At 45.5% G+C, this 21,364-nt stretch overlaps 3 protein-coding genes across 5 annotated transcripts in view; 1 reads left to right on the forward strand and 2 right to left on the reverse strand.

The window, feature by feature from the left end:
* Positions 1-12,108, reverse strand: part of Gukh (NHS actin remodeling regulator GUK-holder) — a 51,188-nt gene extending 39,080 nt beyond the window's left edge. The window contains exon 1 of the mRNA XM_076902745.1: positions 11,561-12,108. Within this exon, the coding sequence (XP_076758860.1) occupies positions 11,561-11,852 (292 nt within the window). The 5' untranslated portion in view covers positions 11,853-12,108. The remainder of the gene's footprint in view (positions 1-11,560) is intronic.
* Foxo (forkhead box, sub-group O) overlaps positions 1-21,364 on the forward strand; it is a 347,741-nt gene that overhangs the window by 232,264 nt on the left and 94,113 nt on the right. For 2 of the 3 annotated variants that reach the window (XM_076902788.1, XM_076902790.1), the window contains exon 1: positions 18,219-18,922. In XM_076902788.1, the coding sequence (XP_076758903.1) occupies positions 18,479-18,922 (444 nt within the window). In that variant the 5' untranslated portion in view covers positions 18,219-18,478. Of the gene's footprint in view, positions 1-18,218; positions 18,923-21,364 lie in introns of those variants that run through there. The other variant, XM_076902789.1, reaches the window with a different exon arrangement.
* LOC143428003 (uncharacterized) lies at positions 13,725-14,887 on the reverse strand. The gene is made up of 2 exons (XM_076902555.1): positions 14,424-14,887; positions 13,725-14,224 (listed from the first exon to the last, which is right to left on the reverse strand). The coding sequence occupies exons 1-2, from the start codon at positions 14,614-14,616 to the stop codon at positions 13,728-13,730; spliced, it is 690 nt and encodes a 229-aa protein (XP_076758670.1). The 5' UTR covers positions 14,617-14,887; the 3' UTR covers positions 13,725-13,727.

Here is a 21,364-nt window from a genome sequence, read left to right on the forward strand (position 1 = left end):
TAAATTTCTCTGGACAGTGTCGAGACCAATTAACCTATCGACAGGTATACTTTTGATACTTTCGATTGACCAGTTTCCAATATAAAACAATGTATATGATGGAGTACAAGTTTTAAAGCTTAGAAAAGTTTGAAAACTTCCCGTGTACGTATCGAATGGTACTCGATAAATAGTAAAGCATGTTCCAATTGATCGAAACAGACGAAAATCGCCTTGATACTGTACGAAGCAAAACGACTAGTCCCGAAGCTCAAGTAAATATCAAAACCGTGATTTACAATGCGGTTTAAAGCTGGACTCGTTCTTCTAACTGTTAACGTCGGTACAGTTAGTAGATACGAATACACCTGTTGCATCTTGCTACGCTGTTGCGGTACCATTAACGTCGAACGCTAAGATCAACTAGTTTGACGGCAGTGGATTAACGTAATTCATCGTTACTTATGTCATCTCTGTTATGTTCTAACGTGATATGAAAATAGTGCTCGAAATAATGCAGTTTTCGCGCGAGTGCGAGAAAATGCAACGTACTCTCCGTTGCGCACTTTCCGCGGCGGGCCATATGAAAAAACAGACGCCGGGGATGTGCACCCTTAATTGTTGTGCAACTACCGAGCATGTACGCGGACAATGGGGCCTCGAAACAGGCATAAAGGCGTACTCTCGACGCACAACGGCCCTTGACGGATGTTCGATCGTGCATCCCGAGAGTTGGAAGGGAACAAAAATTTCGAGAGGGGAAGAGAGTGAGGAAAAAAGATGCACGTTATCCGGTGACAGAGGCCGGAACGGATACGAGCCGTTCACTACGGGGCTATGGGCTATAAATGTATCGTACTTGAGCATAATGCGAAATCGTGCAGGTAACGAAATGCGAGCAGATGTTGGATAGTTTCTTTGAAGCACTGTCTTTGAAACGTCGATCGTATTGTCGCTCGAGAATAATGTCTGTTGTGGTTTCGCAGCGAGCGCGCGTTCCCTATGAAAGGGACTTAAATTGCGAGTGAATGGACGCGAAATTATGCCGGTTGTTTTTGTTTCACCCCGTCGATCTCGCGTGCTTCTCTCAGCGCGTTCGCCACGCTCCGGTTTTCGTATGCCGACGCGAATTCATTCCTGTTATTGAGACGCGTCGGCAAATTCCTTCTTTTTTTTTAGAATTTCGCAATTTTTTACTCTCTTCAAAGGAAGTAAACTTTTTCCGCTGTTCTTCGCAGCGTTAATCCAATAGAGGATACGACGATTCGTAACACCACAGGCCTTTCCGCATGAACCACGACGAGTGCCAGGTGCGGCGGCCTGTGAAAGCAAGCACGTGACAGTTCGTTTCATGGTGCGGGCCCAATGACAATCGGTAATAATCGCGTTCGTAGGATCTGGCAGCCGGCAGGGCCGGCATGTGCTCCAGAAAGTAAAGAGTTATGGTCCGATGAGTTCCTCGACAAGGGTTGCTGACTCCCCGAGGACACGCGGAACACCCCACGAAACGAGGGATGGAGGGTGAACCAGTGCAAACGGAATTTCAGTCACGTAGAAATGCCTTGGCCCGTACAGTGGTAGTACACTTGCATCGCGCGCTTCTGCTACCGTCAGGTTGCGGAATACGGAATTTCTTCGATCGTTCGACGCTTCCCTGTCGCGACAATTTGTCAAGGATAGAGAACAGGGAAATAAGAAGTAAACCAATGGAACCAGACCTGCTGATCGTATCAGCAATTGCCAACAAGAATTGACTCAACTCCGACTTCTGGAAAAATGGAACGAAGCGAATGTGGATCGGTACGTGTGGCAATTATGCCTGGATACGTATTATGCACCCCCTATTGAAGCCTGCGCACGGGGAGGAACCGAGATGGATGTGAAACAGAAAGACTTAATTTACGGTGAATTAAAGTCTCGTTCCCTAGTGGATCGAATCGGGCCGGCGTTCAATAGCTTTCATCGTTCGCGGCTACCCCCGTGACACTTTGTATTTATTCAAACCCCATTTGAACGTGCCTCTCGGGTCAGAGTACCGTACCCGTAGGTAGTATTATTTTAATGTCTCACGCGGTGTGCGTGGAAAAACATTATTCTAACAATTGCAATTATTTTTCATCCATAAGACACGTGCATGGGCTCTGTGAGGAATGCAACGTTGAAAGTGGTCGTTTCGCGTGGTCGAGCATCGTACGTTGACTCTATTTGAACGTGTATGCCCGAGCCGAGCAGCAGGTGCTCTTGGTCCGTTGGTCGAGGGAAACACCTGATAACTCGAGCCACGTAGAAACGTGCACGGTATACATATGCATACATTTACATCTGCTACAACGCGTTCCTACGGTTCGTGTCCGGAACGGAACCTGGTCACCTGCAGCCTCTTCCTGTTGTCCCTCGCCTGATAATTTCTGCCTTCTTCGCAGCCGACGTATTCGTGACGCGTTCGTGAATTAAATTCGTCTGAGCGTAACAGGACTTTCAGAGTTAGCTGGGAAAAATACCTTTTCCGTGTCGCGATCGAGCCATTAAGATGCGTGCGATGTGTTCACAATTATTTCATCTCCTCTCAATGTACGATTGTTTCATAATAATCTCTCTGTTCCTCTTTTTATTTTACAACAGTCCTCATTTCTCTTGCTTCTCCCCTTGAGAAACGGGGAGCCACTCGCAGCAATAATAACGACGTGTATGAAAATAAAAGTAGGCCACTAGCCGAGTGGAACGGTGTCTCTCAGTTTGCACCCCTCGAGGTGTTTCCTTTATTCTTTCAACCGCTTTCTTTCTTTCTTCGACTCCGCTTCGTGCCCAATTCTGGCCGCCAGCTGGCTGGGAAGGGGTTCAGGGGTTCCGACGAAGGGAGGAAGGATTCGAGGCGAACGGAACAAGACCCTCGCCCGCTTAATTTTAGCCCGCTGAGCATCAACTGGCACGTGCTCCGAATCGAGGTTTTTCTTTTCCGCGTTTACAGAGACGTTTGCGGTCGTTTGCTATGGAAATCGGGAGAGGATTTCTTCATAGCGCTTAGGAGACCAGTGACGAGCCAAGTGTATTTCGAAGAGCACGTGCGTGATGATTACTCGAATAGACGCTGTTTGAAGACGACGTATGCCAGTAATGAGAAAATGGTATACACGTTAAAAAGTATTTAACTCTTTTATGCCTGTCCTGATATTAAAGGAACATAACCAAACTCCATCTGTAACCAGTAAAGGTAAAGATGTCTAATAAAGTTTCTACAAGCTGAAACTCTTCCAACCGCAGCGTGTATAATGTGCACGCACGTGTATTGAAGGCATGAAAGGACAATATAATATTCTCAGCACAGAAACGGTTACCATTTCTGTCATAAACCTCCGCGACTCCTGTCCCAAAGTCATAAACTTCTGGTCATAAATTTCCTAAGGGCCGTCATTTCTATTCAGGTTGATTCCAAAAAAATTTCATTGTCCGCGTTAAACGAGCTGCTTTTAGTCCCTCTTATTCATCGTAAAACAATTTTCGGTACACGCGAAGATATTACCTAGACTCCTGTCTCAATATATTAGATACACTAGCAACCAGCCCTTATACGTTACGGTATTACGTACACGAAAGGATAACCACCAAGATTGGACAGTTCCCAGACATTTAACCAGATATCCCGTTTCCCTCGTAGCTGAGGTGATGTGCCGAAAGAATGATAAGCATCCCCAAAGACAAAGAGCGTTCTCCAGTCACGATAGCACGCGTTATTTTTGTTCCTTTTCCCGCGTTTACACGAGCAGCCACTTTCGTCGTTCTTTCTCACTTCCAAGCCCTCCCATCGACCACGTGCGTACGCGGGCAAAACAGATGCCTTTCGATGATCGCGGGGTATTTTCGGCGATACCGTTTCTGTAAAACGAGAACAGGGAGTCTCGAGAGAACGATAGCCCCTCGACTGATTATTAATGACGCCTCTTGAGTCTCGACGGGTTTTATTATTGCGTGTGCAACTACGACAATCCTCCGGAAAAAAGAGGATCATGGTCAAGGTTGAGCAAATACGGGAACGTATCGTGGACATTTATCAACTCGTAGCCGTGGTGTGATCGATGGTTTGGGAGAGAGATGTAAGTGGAACACGTGTCGCATATAATTGTTTAGCAGCGTACAAGTGTAATGAATAACGGGAGCAAGAGAAAAGGGATTGCTCTTGAAACCTCTTTTATGGGACTATGAAAGCTCAGCTGCACCGTACGGATCTAATAATGATCCCATTTAGACATTGGAACGCGAGCTTTTTCGTGGTTTTTCTCTTCGAATGAATTCTTTGTCATCGAATATGAAGTCGCGATTATTCACCGGGGGTGCACGGTTTCGCGCGAGACTCGACTAGAGAATCCGTGGAAGAGCACCGTGAGAGGATTCGGTCGCGATGGGAAGCGTCTAGCTCCGCGTGGAGCCAGGGAAACCTATCATTTATTAATTAATCATGACGAGTCGCACACCTGCCCTCGCTTCGCGAGTCTATTATTAAGCGCTATTACCGCGCGCGCCTATGCCCGCCGCTTGGCAAAGCCGATCCACGACCTTTGATCGTTTCTAAAAAAGCTTAGGTACGAAGTGGAAAATGCACACTTTTTGCTTTTTGCGAGCAATTTCTTACCGAGGTGGCTTTTAACACTTTAACCACTGAGATGTTACGCGCGCACGAATCATTCGTCCCTATTAAGTTTCTCTTGGTCTTATCCAAAGAAAAGTATGCACCGACTGTCGAGACTGCCGCAGTCCGTCGAGCGGAGGCAGTTTTTAGCCTAGTTTTTAGTCGCGCAACACAGTAATGAAAGGCTAAGAAGATTCAGGCAACGGGCTACGTCAATCGAGGCGAGAACACTTGTAGACAAGAGGCTAGTTACTCTCGGTAGACGTTACGTTACGTTACAGCAGCTCGATTACTCCGCGGGAGTAACGACCCCGTTACTCAAACATTTCTGTTTACGATGCATCAGCTCGCGCGCGAAAGATAAATCTTGGCAAAACGTCACGCCCCGGTACGTGTGAGCACGATGGGACCCCGATTCGAGCTCGACCGCAGAGCATCTTTTCGTCCGCCCGCAGAGGTTACGGGAAAAGGTTAAATACGTAAGGTGCTGGCCAGGTCTTGAGATCTATCTGCGAGTGCACCAACTAAAAGTTGAACTTGTTCAAGTTACAAGCATTTCTAAAGGAAGCTGCAACGCAACTGTGCTGCAACTATACACAATGTGGCAAATCGCTGAACGATCCGGATTGTCTGTTGCTTCGGATGAACGGTTGTGCTCCCATGGGGGGAAGTCCCGATGTTGAAAGAAGCATAGAAGTGGCATAAACCCATCGAAGCTCGTTACACAGATCGACAATTAGAGGTAAGAGGTTTTCTGCCCCCTCGATCATTGGGGATCGTTCCGTTCAATTATTACGAGTTCCAAGTATCGGGTCAGCGGTGCTAGTCGATTCCGAGAGTGTCGTTATCGTGTTTGCAAGTGTGACGTTGGTTAGGTTAAACTAGGCTAGGCCAGCCGATATTGAACTGCTCGCAACGATCCGAGAGAACGAAGTGCAAGTTTGTCGGTATCTCGCGTAAAGCCAGCCGCGCGCTATCGTTCCTTCGCAAACAGAACACCCGGAGCGTTGCGTTTTTTAACAGACATTCCTTAGTTTGTAAAACTTATCGAACTGATTACGGGGAGAAACTCTTTTAAAGACGGTCGGTGCAGACGCTCCGATTTAATAGATTTTAAAAAATTAAGCAAAGAAGCATTTATGGTTTTTTGGAAAATAAATGCATAGGTGCACGCGATTAGTCAGGCTTTTAAAATAGCATACAGTTTGCATGCGTCCTGCAAAAATGGCACGGTTGAACACGAGTTACCTTGTAAACGTAATACACGTTCCGGTAATAGGAGATGGGGAACGTTTACGGAAACGCGTAGGCTCGACGACAAATCTAATCATGCAGTTACAAGTAATTTGCATATTAATCCGCGGTAAATTAGTACCTACCGATCGCTCGACTCAAACGGTAGAAACGCCTCGAAGGCAGTGCGCGTATGATCAGAATAAAATAGGCAAGCTTCTTCTAAATGGATAAAGGAGGTACAAAACCATATAATACAGGAGAACGCGGTGACATCGATCTACTTTTAAGAGGCGGAATATGGGCAAAAAAAAAGTGTTTCCATACTTCTCTCGAGACTCTCTAAAAATGTTCAAAGTTTCGTAGAAATCAGAATTTTCGAGTTCCCAAAAGGTCCCTCGTTGGTTATGTCTTTTAACCTCTGCACTGGTTAGACTAAAAGATTTTTTAAAGGAAACCAGTCCCGCAATCAACGAAGCACAGAATAAAAGCAATTAAGGTCGATATCCGTGCTAACTAGCCGAGCCGGAGCGCGGTAAATCATTTCTAAGCGAGTTTCAGAGGTTTCGTTTCCCCGTGGTCGAACGCACGCCGGTTCCCAGTATGCTGAGAAATCGTTTCATTGTACCGGATTGACATTGTTTTACGATCGAGCGGCACAATAACTTAGGTATAGGCGAATGCGAGTCCAGAGGCCGACGGGGAACATCTAAAGGGTCTTCGGAGTTCGTTACAGAGCAACTTCAGGAGGGAAGGAACGATCGCGTTCTACTCGTCGACCTTATCCGAGCATCCTCGATTACCATTACCTGCAAGGCGAAACGCCGTACGTATCTCTCGTTTATCGGGCAGATGCTCGTGGCCTCGCGCACTCCGCCTTTCGTACCCGACTCCTTCGCGTTGCGGCCCAATTAGATCCATTACTGATCGATTTATCGCCTTTCGTGAACTCCCCGCGGTAACGATCACCGCGAGATATCACCCACCACCGGTGGATTCGAAAAATATTCACGGAATTTCGACTTTCACGCGTTTCAACATTCTCTGTTGAACTATTTTCTCGTGTTGTATATCGTGGAATGCGTTATTAGGAACGCAAGTTCTGATCGAAAAACTAATGTCGATCGCTGGGCATAGTGTCGTAAAATAAGCAACCATGATTCGCAGAATAGCGAAATTATAAACTGTTTTCGAAAATAACTATCCAATACCAGTACGGTAGACGTTTTTCTTTACATAGAAACGGTACCGTTAGCCTACAGTAGATGAAATCAAACGATTGGCGATCTTTCCAGTTGGTCCCAAACTGCAACACTGATTGATAAAAGGAAGCGTGTAATACTGCTAATAATGGTAACTTGCTTAACGTCGAGGCGTTAATTTATCCGAGTTCACCGGTTTTCCTTTAAAGGTAGTTCTCGACCGACAAAGAACGCGGGTCTTGGAACGAAACAGAGGAGCCATTCAGATATCTACCACGCGGTCTGAAATGTCAGCTCCGCCATCGCTCGATCGATTGTTCTTTGGTATTGTGATTGGTATTGTTCATATGGCGAGTTTTGGACTGACTCATCGACCAGCTGACTTTCCGATCTCCTGAATCGAGCAGCCAAACTCTCGAAGGGGCTTGAAAGAATAGCACGCGTTTCATTATGGCTAACAGCCCCGTTAGAGGTTAAATAAAGGCAATCAAACTCGTACAATAGAGATTCTTATAAAACATGGATAGTCCACGTGTTTGCATTTACTTTTTTTACGTCATTCAAATTGTCCTCCAATCGAAAGGCTGCATCCTTTTTAGGGAGGATAATTTGAAAACTCTACACGAAAAAGGAATGCCGTCCCGTAAAACGAAACTGCTTTTCGCCACGGGAAGATTACTATTCGCTGTATTATCGCCAGTTTTCAGCTCCATCTCGGAAGATCATTCGCAAACTCCACGTAAACGCACTGATTGCACCCATCGTACGATCCCCTGTAATTAGAAGGGCATCGCGTTTCGAGAATTGGCAAGATTGCAAGGCGCAAGAAAATTACTCGGCTCTGATCGGTCGATCGTTCTCGATATCCAGACGTTGGCCAACCCAGCCGCCGTGACTCTCTTCTTCGTGACTAGGCGAACGAGAGACCTTGGAAGAGCCTCGAAAAACGTAGATTTGTGCGGGAGATGCGAAATGATTTTCGAATCTGCCCGGCAACGAAGATACAGACGCGATCAGAATAATCGTTCGTCGACTCGGAATCGCAGCTGATCGACAGACGGCACGCGTTGCATTAGCAACGTAACACGGTAATTACGCAAAACGCGTGCGCGAGCTTCGTCGAGCACGATCGTGTTACCGTCATAGAAACGCCTGAAACCGTATAACGCAAGCATTACGGCTACGTAATTACAAGATACCCTTATGCAATGTCGTAGAAGTGTATTGCGTTCGCCGAGTTTATCTACCGAAGATGATCGGTCGCGTTTTGCGGCAATTAACGCGCCAGGTGCCTACATGCACCGTGTGGAATGCTGAATGAAGTGCGTGTCGAACGAGTTCCACGTTCCCAGTACCTACGTCCACGATCAACCGCGCCAGTTTCTCAAGAACTTTCTATTTCCGTTTCATCCAACCGTGGCGTTTCATTTCTTCCTACCGCGTGGAATTAGCAACGTATCGAGCCCCATTTTCCAGACGTCCGACAGACTAGAAGCATGACCTCGTGCCACGTAATTCTCTCTCGCTATCCCCGTCTACGAAGAGCAACGAAACTCAAAGTACTAGCGATGCGTGTACGAAGCATGGAAAAAGAAATCGAGGGGCTTAAGGCGGTACCTTTGTAGCACCTTCGCGTTCATCATATCGAGGTCTAACCGAGGAACGATACTTAGCCTGTAGTCGCGGTGGTGACGTTCAATTAAAACGATCGTTTACCTAGTCGCGAACGCTTGGAGCGAGCTGCACGCCAGGAATGCCTTCGCGCGGCACGTCAAGTTAATCGGTGGATCCGTGCGAGCGATCCGGCTTTGGATAACGCGAGGTATCGTCTTCGAGAGGAAAATTTCTCGGTAAGAATTCGAAAGGGCCCGAGAGGGAGGGAAGTCGATGGAACAGGAACGGGAACGAGAACGCGGTGATGTCTACCTGACGAGTCAGCTGTCCGCGCAGACAGTCCCGGCGAGTCTCTGAAAAGACTCGCGGCCAGGGAGACCTGTGGGACTCGACTCGGGCGATCCCTCGGGGTTAGGGGCCCTGACCGTAGGAGGAAGCCTCAGCTGTTTGCCGATGGAAGCCGTAGGACGCGTTTCACGCCGTCTAGCTCCTCGCCTGCAGGCTGCACGTTCCGCGTTGCAACGCAGAAAACACCGCCGGCTGTTACTGGATACAGTCGTGCATGGTAATACGCGGTTGATATGCTCGAACGGTAATATGGTAATGCATCGTCGAGGATGTTTCGATCTTCCACCGTGGCCGAGCGAGGAATAAAGGGAATAAGGGCACAGGGCTGGAAAGGTTGAATAGCGGGGACAGGGCGCAACGCGAGAGAAGATCGAACACTGTTACGCCGAAGTGAGGGCGAGTTTAATTGGCGATACGATCAATTGGATTTAATTAACAGGAAACACTGTGCAATTTAATGCGTACGTCGCGAAAGTTACGGAGGTATCAATTAAAAATGCTACCCGAAGCTGCTTTTCTACGTAAATATTCGCAACGAAAATATAAGAGAAGTACCGTTGTACGAACGTAGAAATCGAAATGTCAAGAACGTTCGAAAAATGTACAAGACAAACCGCGCTTACAATCATCGACGTAAATCAGTACGCACTCAACGAGGAACACCGGCGCAATTTCAACAACCTGTAGATTTCCCTCGCTGGATTACGTAAGAGCCGCTGACTTCCGTGATAATTAGGCATTCCGCCTACCAACAGGACAGAGGTGTCGTTAACGTATCCCGAGAGTGGCGTTTTATCTGACGGAAGCTCGTCTGTCTTATCCACGGCGAGAGTGAGGCGTGCAGCGGAACAAGGGGCTCCTTTCAAAGATCGTAGAGCCACGAGTCGGGCTAATCCTTCGTTCTCCTCAGGTGAAACTCGCTTTCGACGACGAGATCCGTTTCCCACGGTACGCCAGGTAACCCGGAGCGTTTTCCCCGTAATATGGGTCTCCGCGATACATCCCTCTTCTCTACGTGCCCCTGCTGTACCACTTCCCGACCAACCCCTGCCTCCCTTTTTCATTCCGCAACCATTCCCGCTTTATCTTTTTCCTTCGAGTCGCTCGGTGCTCGGTTCGAGCCCGTGAAATCGACGAATCTTTGATTCGAGTCGTTAAAGCCGCCGTACAGACGTTCGTACGCGCTGCGTCTCTATAAATAATGGGCAATAGCTCGTTTACCGTTGAACACCGACAAAATTGCAGGTTGGATAAGAACGCGAGTTACTTATCACTGATGCGAATAGTGATTCGTCAAATGTAGGAGCAGTTTTAGTTTCGCTGAAGGTGTCGGCGCAGGAAGTCGGACAGTCGGCGAGAGAGAAATATATTGGTAGTTATTCCGCAAGACGCGAAGTAAAATGGAAACTAAGAGCAACAAAGAAGCCTCGGCTCGAAGGGAAACAGGTCTCGTTTTCCGGCACGGACTCTCTAATCTCTTTGATTTCAGTGAACACTCTTTATAGGAGTGGAAGTTGTTTAACGACCTCTACGAATTCCATACGATTGTGAAACCGACCTTACGTTGCCGTAAGTCTGGTAGCGGCGAGCAGGTAGAAAGGAAGGAAGGTTTGCCGAGGAAGTGCGGCAATCGACGCATTCGCGGCGAATGGAATGCTAATGGAAGGAAGGTCTTCCCGGAACAACCACCGATTTTTAGCTTTTCCTCGATTTTATCTCAGAAAATCAATACAAGCCGCTAGAACCCTTTATTCTTATCGATGCAAAGGAACAACAGAAAACAAAACCAATAATTCTCCAGCTGAACAGATTAATATTATAATAAATGTTTATAAAATTTATAATAGATGTATAAGAAGAACCTACGTTGTTCCATCTTCAACATTGGAATATATGCGTAAACAGAAGGTAGATAAAAAATACCGTAAAGCATCGTTTATCATCATTTCGAATGTAATTTCCGATCAGTGAGCGTACCGCAATTCAAAATATAATAGCAATTGTTCGCTCGCTCGGTCTATTTTTAATTGAATTTTGCGAACCTTTCTACGAATTCGGAGCATCTCCCGCAAGGAGGGATATCTCTACCCCTTTCCAAGTTACGCTGACACCCGTGCATTTCCTATCTCAGACAACGAGTCGCTTGTGCGTCGAGTACTTGCATCGATAAGAGCGACCGGAAATGCACGAGCCAGTCAAGGTACGAACAAGTATCACGCTACTCACGGCTGCTCTCTTTTGTTTCATTTATTTAAGCCCTTTACCTTTACCTACGCGTTCACCATTCTCCCTTTGACATACATCAATTTCGAACAATCCGCATGGTTATTGCAATATCGTCCGCCTACTATCCTTTCACGTATTATTCCCTCAAGTTAATACGTGTATTTCCCCGTTCTTAAGAACCAGTTCATCGTGATCATTTAATAAAATAACAAGAGTAACGCGACGCGTAATGAAATTTTATAATAGAGTAGCAAGAAGAATAATCTATAATCTTTCTCCCATCAGATATGATATTTGTAATTGTATCGATATTAGTGTGTATTTCGGTACTTACGGACTGGTACTTTTTTCGGATCAACGCTGGCGAGACGTTCCTCGACCTTGTCCAGCCTCTGGCGCAAGTTGCTACTCCGATCGGCGACCGCGGTCAGCTCGGCTGTGAGCTCGGCGAAGATGTCCTCGGCGGTGGTAAGAAGCGAGGCGAGCTGTTTCAACGAGGTGGTCAACGCGCCGTTCGCGACCGCCTCCAATTCGGCGCCCACAGGCCAACCCTGCGGCGTCGATCCCGCTGGCACGTGTCCGCGGCACAATAAACGCGGCTCCACTCGTCGCAGCACGAACGGCATGATTTCTCCTTCGGAATACCGGCACACCCTCACACATAACACCAGGGCCGAACGACGAACCGCGAAACACTGCTGTCTCGAACAGAAGACATCGGTATCCGTTAGATACACGTATCGTCATCAGATTGCAACGCGACTCGGGTAATCGTCGCCGCCGGTGCTCCAACTGAGAGAGGGATATCCGGCGATCTTTGGGGACGAGATTTCCTCCGACGAATACCGTGGCTCCATTTTGAAAACTATCAAACTGAACGCGGGTACCCCTCCTGTACGTATACACTGCACACTCGATAACAAGACCACTGTTCGACACTCTGAAACCGCTGTTCGAATCTCCTCGCTCTGGGACGACGCATTCCTCGGACAACCGGCTACGATAATTCGACGATAGACGCGGCGTTTCTTTAAACGAAAAATTGCTACGGGAACGCACGGTTTCGAAGGGGGCGCTTTTCAAACCCGATGTATTCGTTACGAATTACACCTGAAAAGTTTTAGCTACCGAGTACCAAACTGTCACGCACGCACACACAAGGTAGTTACGAGCGAAAAATAGGTTAAACCGAAAGAGCAGCAGAACGAACGAACCTCCTCACGACGCGACGACGGTACGCGAAGTGCCGGCCGGTCTGTCGCCGTGCCGACGGCCCGTCCTTCGGTTACACTCCCATTCATTTCAAACCCGCCAAAGGCGCCATTCCGGCTGCTATGCTACAGCCACCTTCAGTATTTCCGGTGCAGTTGGCGTATTCTACCGTCGGTAATACGAATTTTACCTTTTTCGTATCGATATGTAAAAAGGAAAATAATTGAATTAAAATGCAGGTTAAAGATACGATTGTGACGCACCACCGACGAGGTATACTTACTTACGGATAGGTCGTTCGGTTTATGGAATTTGTATTCCTCCGTTCCACGTTCTGAATTACCGATCGTGCAAGAAACTGCAGGTTTTCATTTGACCTGATGGCGATACCAGAGCTATCGCTCGTGAGAGTAAAAAAATGCCGCCGCTTTTCGTTCAAATCAGGAATGAACAGTACAGTTTGACAAGGTATCATTGAGAAATATAGTTCTTTACTTCTCTAACAAAAGCTGAGATTAAAATAAATTCTTTAATTCTGTTTCGACAATGTTATTCAACTGAATTTGAACGAAAGAATTAGATAGTTTCGTATCTGCTCATGTATAATAGAACTCTACGTGCAACTGTGATTCGAGCAGCAATAAGAGATAGATAATTTTGTACGCACTTTTAAACGTGCATCATATAGTTTTTATGAACTATTAAGACAGTCTTCATTAATACATTTATGTGAAAGAAACATAATAGATGTCATAACAGGTGATACAGTATTTCCATAGTAAAGAAAAGTGCTATCGTATACAATCTTTTAAGAATTCTCTATCCAATCTCAAATTTCATAAGTTCGATTTTCATTCACCCTCGTTACAGAATAATAGAGTTTTGACTTAAAAATATCAAAAGGGAACCTAGGTGAAAGAATGATATCTCTGTAATTTGCATTAAAAAATATAAGAAATTTTTTTCACATCACTACTTTAAAGAAGTTACAAACATTTGAAGATTAGAGTAATATACATATATACATATGAACATGTAAGAGTGTCTCGTGTAGGCAAATATGAAAAGTTCATTTCTGGTGATTAAGAAAATTCAAATATTTGAATCTTTCCAATTATTTATGAACCGTGTGCAAGTTCAGTACGAGGAACTAGCTACGAAAAGAATTTGTGTGATCATGTAAATGCATATGGTGAAAATATTTCTCAAGAAATAACTTATTAAAGACGATCGTTTGGTTGGACGCATTCTGGATGTATTAAATTGCTGTACTCCAGAAAGTAATGTCATTACTTTTCCGTTGTAATATGTTGTCTTGCTTTTTTAAAAACATTCAAGAGATCAGCTTTCACATCGAGTTTTACTTCTTCCGGAAGTTTCTCCAGTTCTGGTACCAAGGACAGCATAAAAAGCTTATCCGGACTATCTTGTGCGTTTGTATATTCTGTGAATTGTGGCACCGACGCATTGATGATATTATTTAACATTGGTTTCTGTAATTCACTTTCCTCTTTTACTGATTTCTTCTTAATTTTGATGCTTTTTGCTGGTAGCGTAACTGGTGTAGGAAAATCCTTATCCTCAAAGTCGTTGTCTTCGCTAATAACATCACCTTCTCCACTAGTCGTTTGTTTTGATACAGGTAGCAGAAAATTGAGATTCTTGAAAAAGGAATACTGTTTCCTACAGTTTGCCTTTGATCCTAAACGCTTTTCTTCTTTTCTTCTTAGTAATTCTCTACTGTAACTACTTCTTAGTCCTTTCCACTTACGTCGGAATTGTGTTACTGAAAATGTAAAATACACAAAAATTAACATAATCTTAACGCATACTTTCATAAGCGTTTATTCCAGTTCAATATATTACTATACCAATTTGTCATTTAAATGTTATATTCTTACAAAATGTTCAAACTTGTGCTTAGAATAATCATGATCATTTGACCTCTAACGTTCTTGTAGCAAACAAATGATATAAATACTCACCAATATTTAATTGTTCTGCATCGTTTCTTTCCGAAAAGTTGTGCACGTATTTTGACACAACTCTATTCCATGCATTCCGCTTTGCTATTTTATCTCTATATTCAGCAGTTTCTGTATTCCACACTGTTGGTTCATTTTCCACAGTTGAAATAAAATCTCTTGTACTTATAGTTTTGGTAATATCCTCTTCCATCTTATTTCTCTTACACTTATATTAATTGCACTTGTTTGTAAAATTGTACATAGTTATTGAAAACTAATGTACTCGCGTACATCAAACTCTAAGTAATGAAACTTCGTGTAATAAGTAGATCTTCCATTTTAAACAAATTTTCTACAGTTAGATCAAGTACATTGTAACCTGCTCTTAATTAATTACAAATGAACAAAAACTTTACCCTAACTTTGTGGTCCAGGCAGTTGCCGTTCTGAGCCGTTGACAGTCATTGTGGCGCCACTTTCTCGGTGGCGGCCACTTCGCAAAAAATGAACTACTAGCTCCGCAGTCAAAAGCGATCGCGTTTCTTTAAATAATCTTACAAATTGAAGCTTGTCGTCGTTCTGCGAGTCATCAAAATTTATTCATAAACCATTTGTTACATTAGTATAATGAAATGTAACGTTAGAATATATTCGAAATGAAATGAAATCATGCGAAATGATATTGCATTGGCCGTGAATATTCTAAAATATGTTTTATGTTAAATTCAATTTAAGTAAAATTCGTGTTATTTGATAATCAATTATTAAACTGAAAATAGCTACTATAATGTATTCGTTAAGCTTTTATTTTCGTTGACAGATTTATTCTAAAATATATGTGCTGGCCATTGTCGTAACAAATTTTATCCCGAGCATCTTGATTCCGTTTGGTGTAAAGTAAGCTTTAGAATTGGGGTGTTGTAATTGATAGCACGAGCTTAATCTCACCCTCTTCGGGTAGATCTATCGGATAAAGGATACCGGTAGTTTCCCTCCTTTCTTTAATTTTCCTCCCATGTGCGATTTCACACGATAAAATTTCGTACATCCAAGTTCAGTATGACCAAATCGCGATCGAACATTATGCTCCTTTTTTTTTCTTGCAGAAAATGCTCTATAAATAATTGAACAGTTAAAAATATTTAGTTTCATATTCAATGTATGTTTGATTTTTTAAAATATCCTACAAAACAGAATGTATGAAAATCGCTTCTTCGTGGATTTCATATACTTACGTGCAAAATTGACAAAAAAGTGTAACAGGAGCGTTATTGATTGGGATCAAAGTTCAGCCAAGTATCACAATAAAATGAATGTCACGCGTCACATTTCTAACAAAACACACTAATCAGCAATCTCGAATTTGCGTATTTCGTTAACCTTTCTCTTAACGATTCGTGCACCCGACGTCACATTATCACGGGAGGTCAACGGAAGCTACCGATAGCTTCGTACTACGTGTAACATTGTTTCTTTATGGTTACGTTAAAATCTGTACGAGGCCATGAAAGGTCGAGAGTGTGGGACGAAAAAAATTTGCGAAAGGCACGTCGCGAAATATAACCGAAGGTAACAGTTGACGTGTCAGCATGCTTCAAAGAGTGTCGCACAGCTGTTAATTAGCTTTGGATAGATCGTCTTATTAGAAACACAATATTCGGATGACTTGAATTGTTCTTAGTGTTTAAAATACGTTGGCGCGCCTCGACGATTTTAAACGTTTCAAGCGAGTTTAACCGAAGGTATTGAGAGTCTTAAAGGCTGTCAAGAACTAAAATAGTCTTCCAAAGGAAAAAAGTTGCCAAGCCTAGAAATTACAAAAAAATCAATAAGAGCGTTAAAGTTATTAATAGCACGTTCAAGACGATGAAAATTATGGAGAAAAAAAAAGTGGAGAAGATATTAAGGAAGAACTAACGATGCTTCGTGAGAGAAAATGTTAAATACTTGGTTTTCTTGTAGAGAGTTGTCGAGTCTCGCTTTAATGCAGTAGTGTGGTAAAGAAGTAGATAATAATGACAATGACAGTACTAATATATAAAAAAGATACATCCCGGTTAGCTATTAAATCGTTCAATCGTTTAATTTTTATTATGATAGATTTAGATCTAAAGTCCAGTTAAATTAGTAAAAGTATTCGTTTTTACCCCTATATTATATTTCAACACCCGGGGCTAAACGTGTTAATAACATGTTTGTGTTCTAAGGTTAAGGGGATTTTATAATTGCTCGGAATGAAATTATCCGAAAATTTGCAAAAGAGAGAAGAGAATTGAACGCCCATCAGCTACAGGGGTAGGTGGCCGCGTGCGAATTCCCTCTCTTCGCGGCCACATGGAGAACAGTATCTGGCCCTGGGGGCATAACATACCCCTTTCCCCGCCCATCTTGTCGATCTAACCTCGCTGATTCCCTCCCCTGATCAGCATGTCTCTCTCCCTCTTCTTTTTATCCAGCTCATTCCGGACCATTGCCTCTTTCTCCCTCCCTCGTTCCGTTAACCTCTTTGCCGGCTAGCTCGCTCGTTTACCACCTTTCTCTCCTTTGCTCCAACATCGCTGGTTCGCCCCTACCCCTTTCAATCTCCCTACCACGTCGCCGAACCACCCACCAGATCGCGCGTTCGCCGTGCTCGCGAGCTGCCTGCTGTTTTCTCGTTCCAATGCTCGACCGATAGGTCAGTCTGTTTCGCTTCTATCGCCGCGATCGTTCTCTCTCGATCGCGTTTCACTGCCCGTTGCCTCGTCCTTGTCTTCCTCGAATGCGCGGAGGCAAGCGTCACGAATTCACTTCTTGCAACTTCGGCTTCGCTCGGTCAGTTCCGGCTGCTGGCCAGAAGAATTCGTCAGTATTCGCCGCGCTGCGTTGCCGGCAAGTCGTACGTATGAGAGAGGTGATTTTAATCTCGTAATAATTACAAGTGCGTGCGTCTGGTACGGAGATACGCGTAAAAGATACCTACAACGTCGTGTGCGTCGAACGGTAATTACGTTCTTAGTGTAAATCGAGGCTGTACGAACGAGCTCGATCGCGTTACGAAAGTACGGGAGGCCACGACGTTCGAGTCTGCCTGTCGTCCTTGGATCGTCCCGATCTACTTAACTCCGAAAAAAAGAACCGCGGCGCGGCGCGGCGCGGCGCGACGCGTAACGTGTTGGCACAGTGTTCATCCTGAGAACCAGGAGAATAGGGTGGGCAACGAACATCGATGAAAAGTAGGAGGAAAGGCGATCTCTTTGGTGCCGAAAGGATATCGAAAGTCAGCTTTTTGATAATCGGGAATTCGCGTAAAAACACTGGGCGGCATCGTGCACGAAAAACGAAGCGGCACGGCGCTACGTATCTCGAGCCGCATAAAAGTAGTCGCAAAACCGAGCTGCGTACAAATTGCGGGGCAACAAAGCCGAAGATTCTCTTTTCGGAGTGGGCCAAGTTCTCTATCAAAACATGACCACGTGACCGACGGCGCGGCTTGTAAACAGTGAGTTTGACCACGTGGTCTGCCCCCTCTTTCGCCGGCGTCCTTCTCGCTCGTGCTCGTCCTCTGTCCCTGGTTTTCTCTCGCTTGCTCGCGACACGCAGAACAACGTACAGCGTAGCGTATTCTCGGTCGGTCTGCTGCCAGTTGCGGGAGAGTTCGATTCGAGTGATCCGCGATTACTCCGATTTTCGTTCCCGTTTCCCTCTCAGCCGATATTCGACGCGAGTGATCGGACGTCGTTTCACGAACCGCATCCGTTCGCAGTAGCTGTGCGTCGCGCGAGAAAGAAGAGGCAAGTGTCAGCCGCGGGCACAGCAACGCGAGACCTCGCCGAGGGAAAGAAAAAACGAAAAAAAGAGAGAAAAGAGTGACCCCGGTTCTGGTTTCGACTCGTTGATACCGACGCGGTGTTGTTAACCCGCAATAGTGACAGTGGTGTTGGCAACGTCGACGGTCTCGATCGCGGCGCAGTATCGGCCGCGTTTACGGGAAGATTTCGCGGTTTCTCGGTAGGCAGTGCGATATTTGGGGAAAAGAGGCAGCACCTAACGGGGTGCCCGCGGTCAAAGTGGAGTACACGGAGGAAACGAACATGATGGACTCGGTGCCGGTTTCAGCCGCGGGGTCGAAGACCGGGTTGCAACCACAGCAGGGGGTACCGTACGACCTTGAGAGCGGGTTCGAGCCTCAGACCAGAGCACGATCGCACACGTGGCCGCTGCCAAGACCGGAGGAGTATATCGAAGGAAACGTGGTACCGAGCGTGGCGGCCAGCAAAGAGGGCGTCGAGGGCGTCGAAAGTGGCACGCCGCCTCAGCATGGTTCTCTCGGCCAAGGTACCGGCCTGCTTCCGGTCAAGAAGAATTCGTCCCGGCGAAACGCCTGGGGGAATCATAGTTACGCCGATCTCATCACCCAGGCCATTACCAGCGCCCCGGACGAGCGGTTGACTTTGTCTCAGATCTACGAATGGATGATGCAAAATATTCCTTACTTCAGGGAGAAGGGGGAAAGTAACAGCAGCGCTGGATGGAAGGTGAGTTTATATCCTTTTTTTCCCCCTGGTTTTATTGTATCATACTCGGCGTTACGTCGCCGTTCTCTCTTTTCGAGAAACACGTTCCGTCGAGCGTGTGCGTTCGACACCAGTGAAATCCCCATTCACGGTTAACCTACTATCTCTCCCGCGTGATATAATGCGCCCTTTTCTCCGTTTTCATATTCCCGCCTTAATCTTACGTAACGACCACGCGCGTTTCTTACGCGCGATACTTTCGTGACCGGTACCAGTTGCTTCGCGTCACGTATAAACAATCGCATTTAATTCGATGGTATACGCTTTTGTTGTTTAAATTAACCAGAAGACATTCCTTCGGATCGCGAGGCTCTCGATGGCCTCGACGGAGCTTTTAAAACGGAAGCTTACGTAGAGCTGGTGAATAGAATTGAAAAGATTGCGGTTCGTTTTTTCGTGCCTGTTGACCTATGTCACGTGATTGTCTTCAAATGATACGAGCCAGATTAGATTCTAAAGAGTCAGTGACGTGAATCGTTCGAAAAAGCGTTCCCAGTGGTAAGAAAATAACTGTTCCATCTCAGCCCCCGCACCTCCATCTCCGTCCTCCGCCCCATAAATAATTAAGAAGTAACTATTTTCGTATCCGGATAGCCGGAGATTTTTCGCATTTTACGATCCTCGTTCGCGCCATCAAGCTCTCGCGGATGGTCGCTGGCGATTCTAACACGATTCGACGACTCGTGTCTCGTCATTGCCGAATCGTGGTATGCGATAGACGGAGAAGGAGGAAAGAGAAAGGCGCCAGGAAGGCGTTTTAGATTTTTCGGCGCGGATACTTGTGTATATACATATGTATATACATATATGAGACAGAGAGAGAGAGAGAGAGAGAGAGAGAGAGAGAGAGAGAATATTCGCGGTATGTAAAAAAAAGTAGCGGTGGAATAAAGGAACAGGTTTCTCGCGTTTAACTTTTATCCGCCTGATTTTCATATGCTCCTCGATTCCGACTCGTACGTCGCTCCTTTTCCAGCGCGTCGGATCGGATCGAATCCGCTCGCGTAAAACGTTTCTACGCGCGGTTCTTCTTCCGTTTCACGGTGGAAAAGGTGGTCTTCGTAAACGAAGGAATTTCTCACGCGATCGCTTTCTCGCCGCCGCGTACGAGGATCGAAAATTCTTCGAGTTGGAATTCAGCGATGGAATAATGAATATAAAAATCGGCAACGCGCTCGAGATCTCGTGCTACTACGTTAGCGTACCACTGCGCGGTCTGATTTCTAACGACGCGCGTGCATCATCTCCGTTCCATCGGAATTTAAAAAAAGCATACTATCGATTTACGCGGTTTAACAGTTGGCGAAGTTAACTTTTATCGCGGTGGTACTTTTCCCTCAAAGCGGACCACTTTTGCGAGTTGTTCTGAAATCGAGGGAAATGAAACGCGCTGTCGGGTAAACAGCGTCGCTTTGTTGGCTGGCTGAGAAATAATATTAGGTCGTAACGTATTAAACATCCATTTGAATTTCTCCTTTTTTCCCATTTCTTTTTTCGTTTCTTCTTATTAGGCACATCGAATTTCAAACACGCGTAGGTTATTGGTAATATATTTGATGAAACAATTGGACGAGCGAGTTAAGGGATAAGCAGTGGCTAGTAAAGGAAAGTCGAAGAGACGCTTGGAATGGTAGAATTTTACAGGAAGGAAGTTCGAGAACTTTCTACCAACAATGAATTTTCATTGATGTACAGGGACGCAGAGGAACGAGAGACTGAGTCTGGTATGCAAATGGCAATTTTTCTATTTCTTTCGAATCAATTTCGTGGTCGTGAATTTATTGGTCAACTTTCCGCGGGTAAATTGAAAATTTTGATTGTAAATTCGACCTTGGGGTTCGAAAGTAGTCAAGGCTGCCCGCGGTAATTGCTTGCCAAAGAGTGAAGCATTGCTCGAATCAGAGGAAGGTTAAGAAAGGTGTTATCGAGCTTCGTTCGGAACGTGAAAAGCCCTTAAGCGATACTACGACGGCGCCTTGTCCGGAATCTCGGCGCGTGTACCAAGCAACCTCGAGGTGCCATGGAACCGGCAAAGGTCACTCATCCGTCTGGTTTTAGTACTCATCGCTGCAAGTCCTGCCTCCGCTATTATGAACCTCCGAACACAGTGTTCTTTCATGACAATTTGCTGGGCGTGCTCAAACGATCCGTAACCGTAATGCTCAGACATCGTCTGAGAATCTTGGGTATCCCCGAACGTGCTATTCTTTCACCGTGGCCTCTCATTTCGTCGTTACGCTGCGGCCAGTTTTATACCGCCTCGAATGCAGTTTCAAAAACGGCGCGCCGTCTTTTACGTAAACGTTTCATGGGAATGCAGCAGACAATCCTCCATAGGAATCGAGTAGATGGTATGATGAAATGCATAAAACGTTGCGTTCGCTTTCGTACACTTTCGATTAC

The sequence above is a fragment of the Xylocopa sonorina genome, chromosome 10 (assembly GCF_050948175.1).
Source record: "Xylocopa sonorina isolate GNS202 chromosome 10, iyXylSono1_principal, whole genome shotgun sequence".
Lineage (NCBI taxonomy): Eukaryota > Metazoa > Arthropoda > Insecta > Hymenoptera > Apidae > Xylocopa > Xylocopa sonorina.

What these genes read in the sequence shown, in the direction of transcription:
- LOC143428003 (XM_076902555.1), bottom strand. Translation starts at nt 14,616, where the DNA reads ATGGAAGAGGATATTACCAAAACTATAAGTACAAGAGATTTTATTTCA. An exon ending in TGCAGAACAATTAAATATTG is followed by an intron (nt 14,225 to 14,423) that starts GTGAGTATTTAT and finishes TTACATTTTCAG; the next exon opens with TAACACAATTCCGACGTAAG.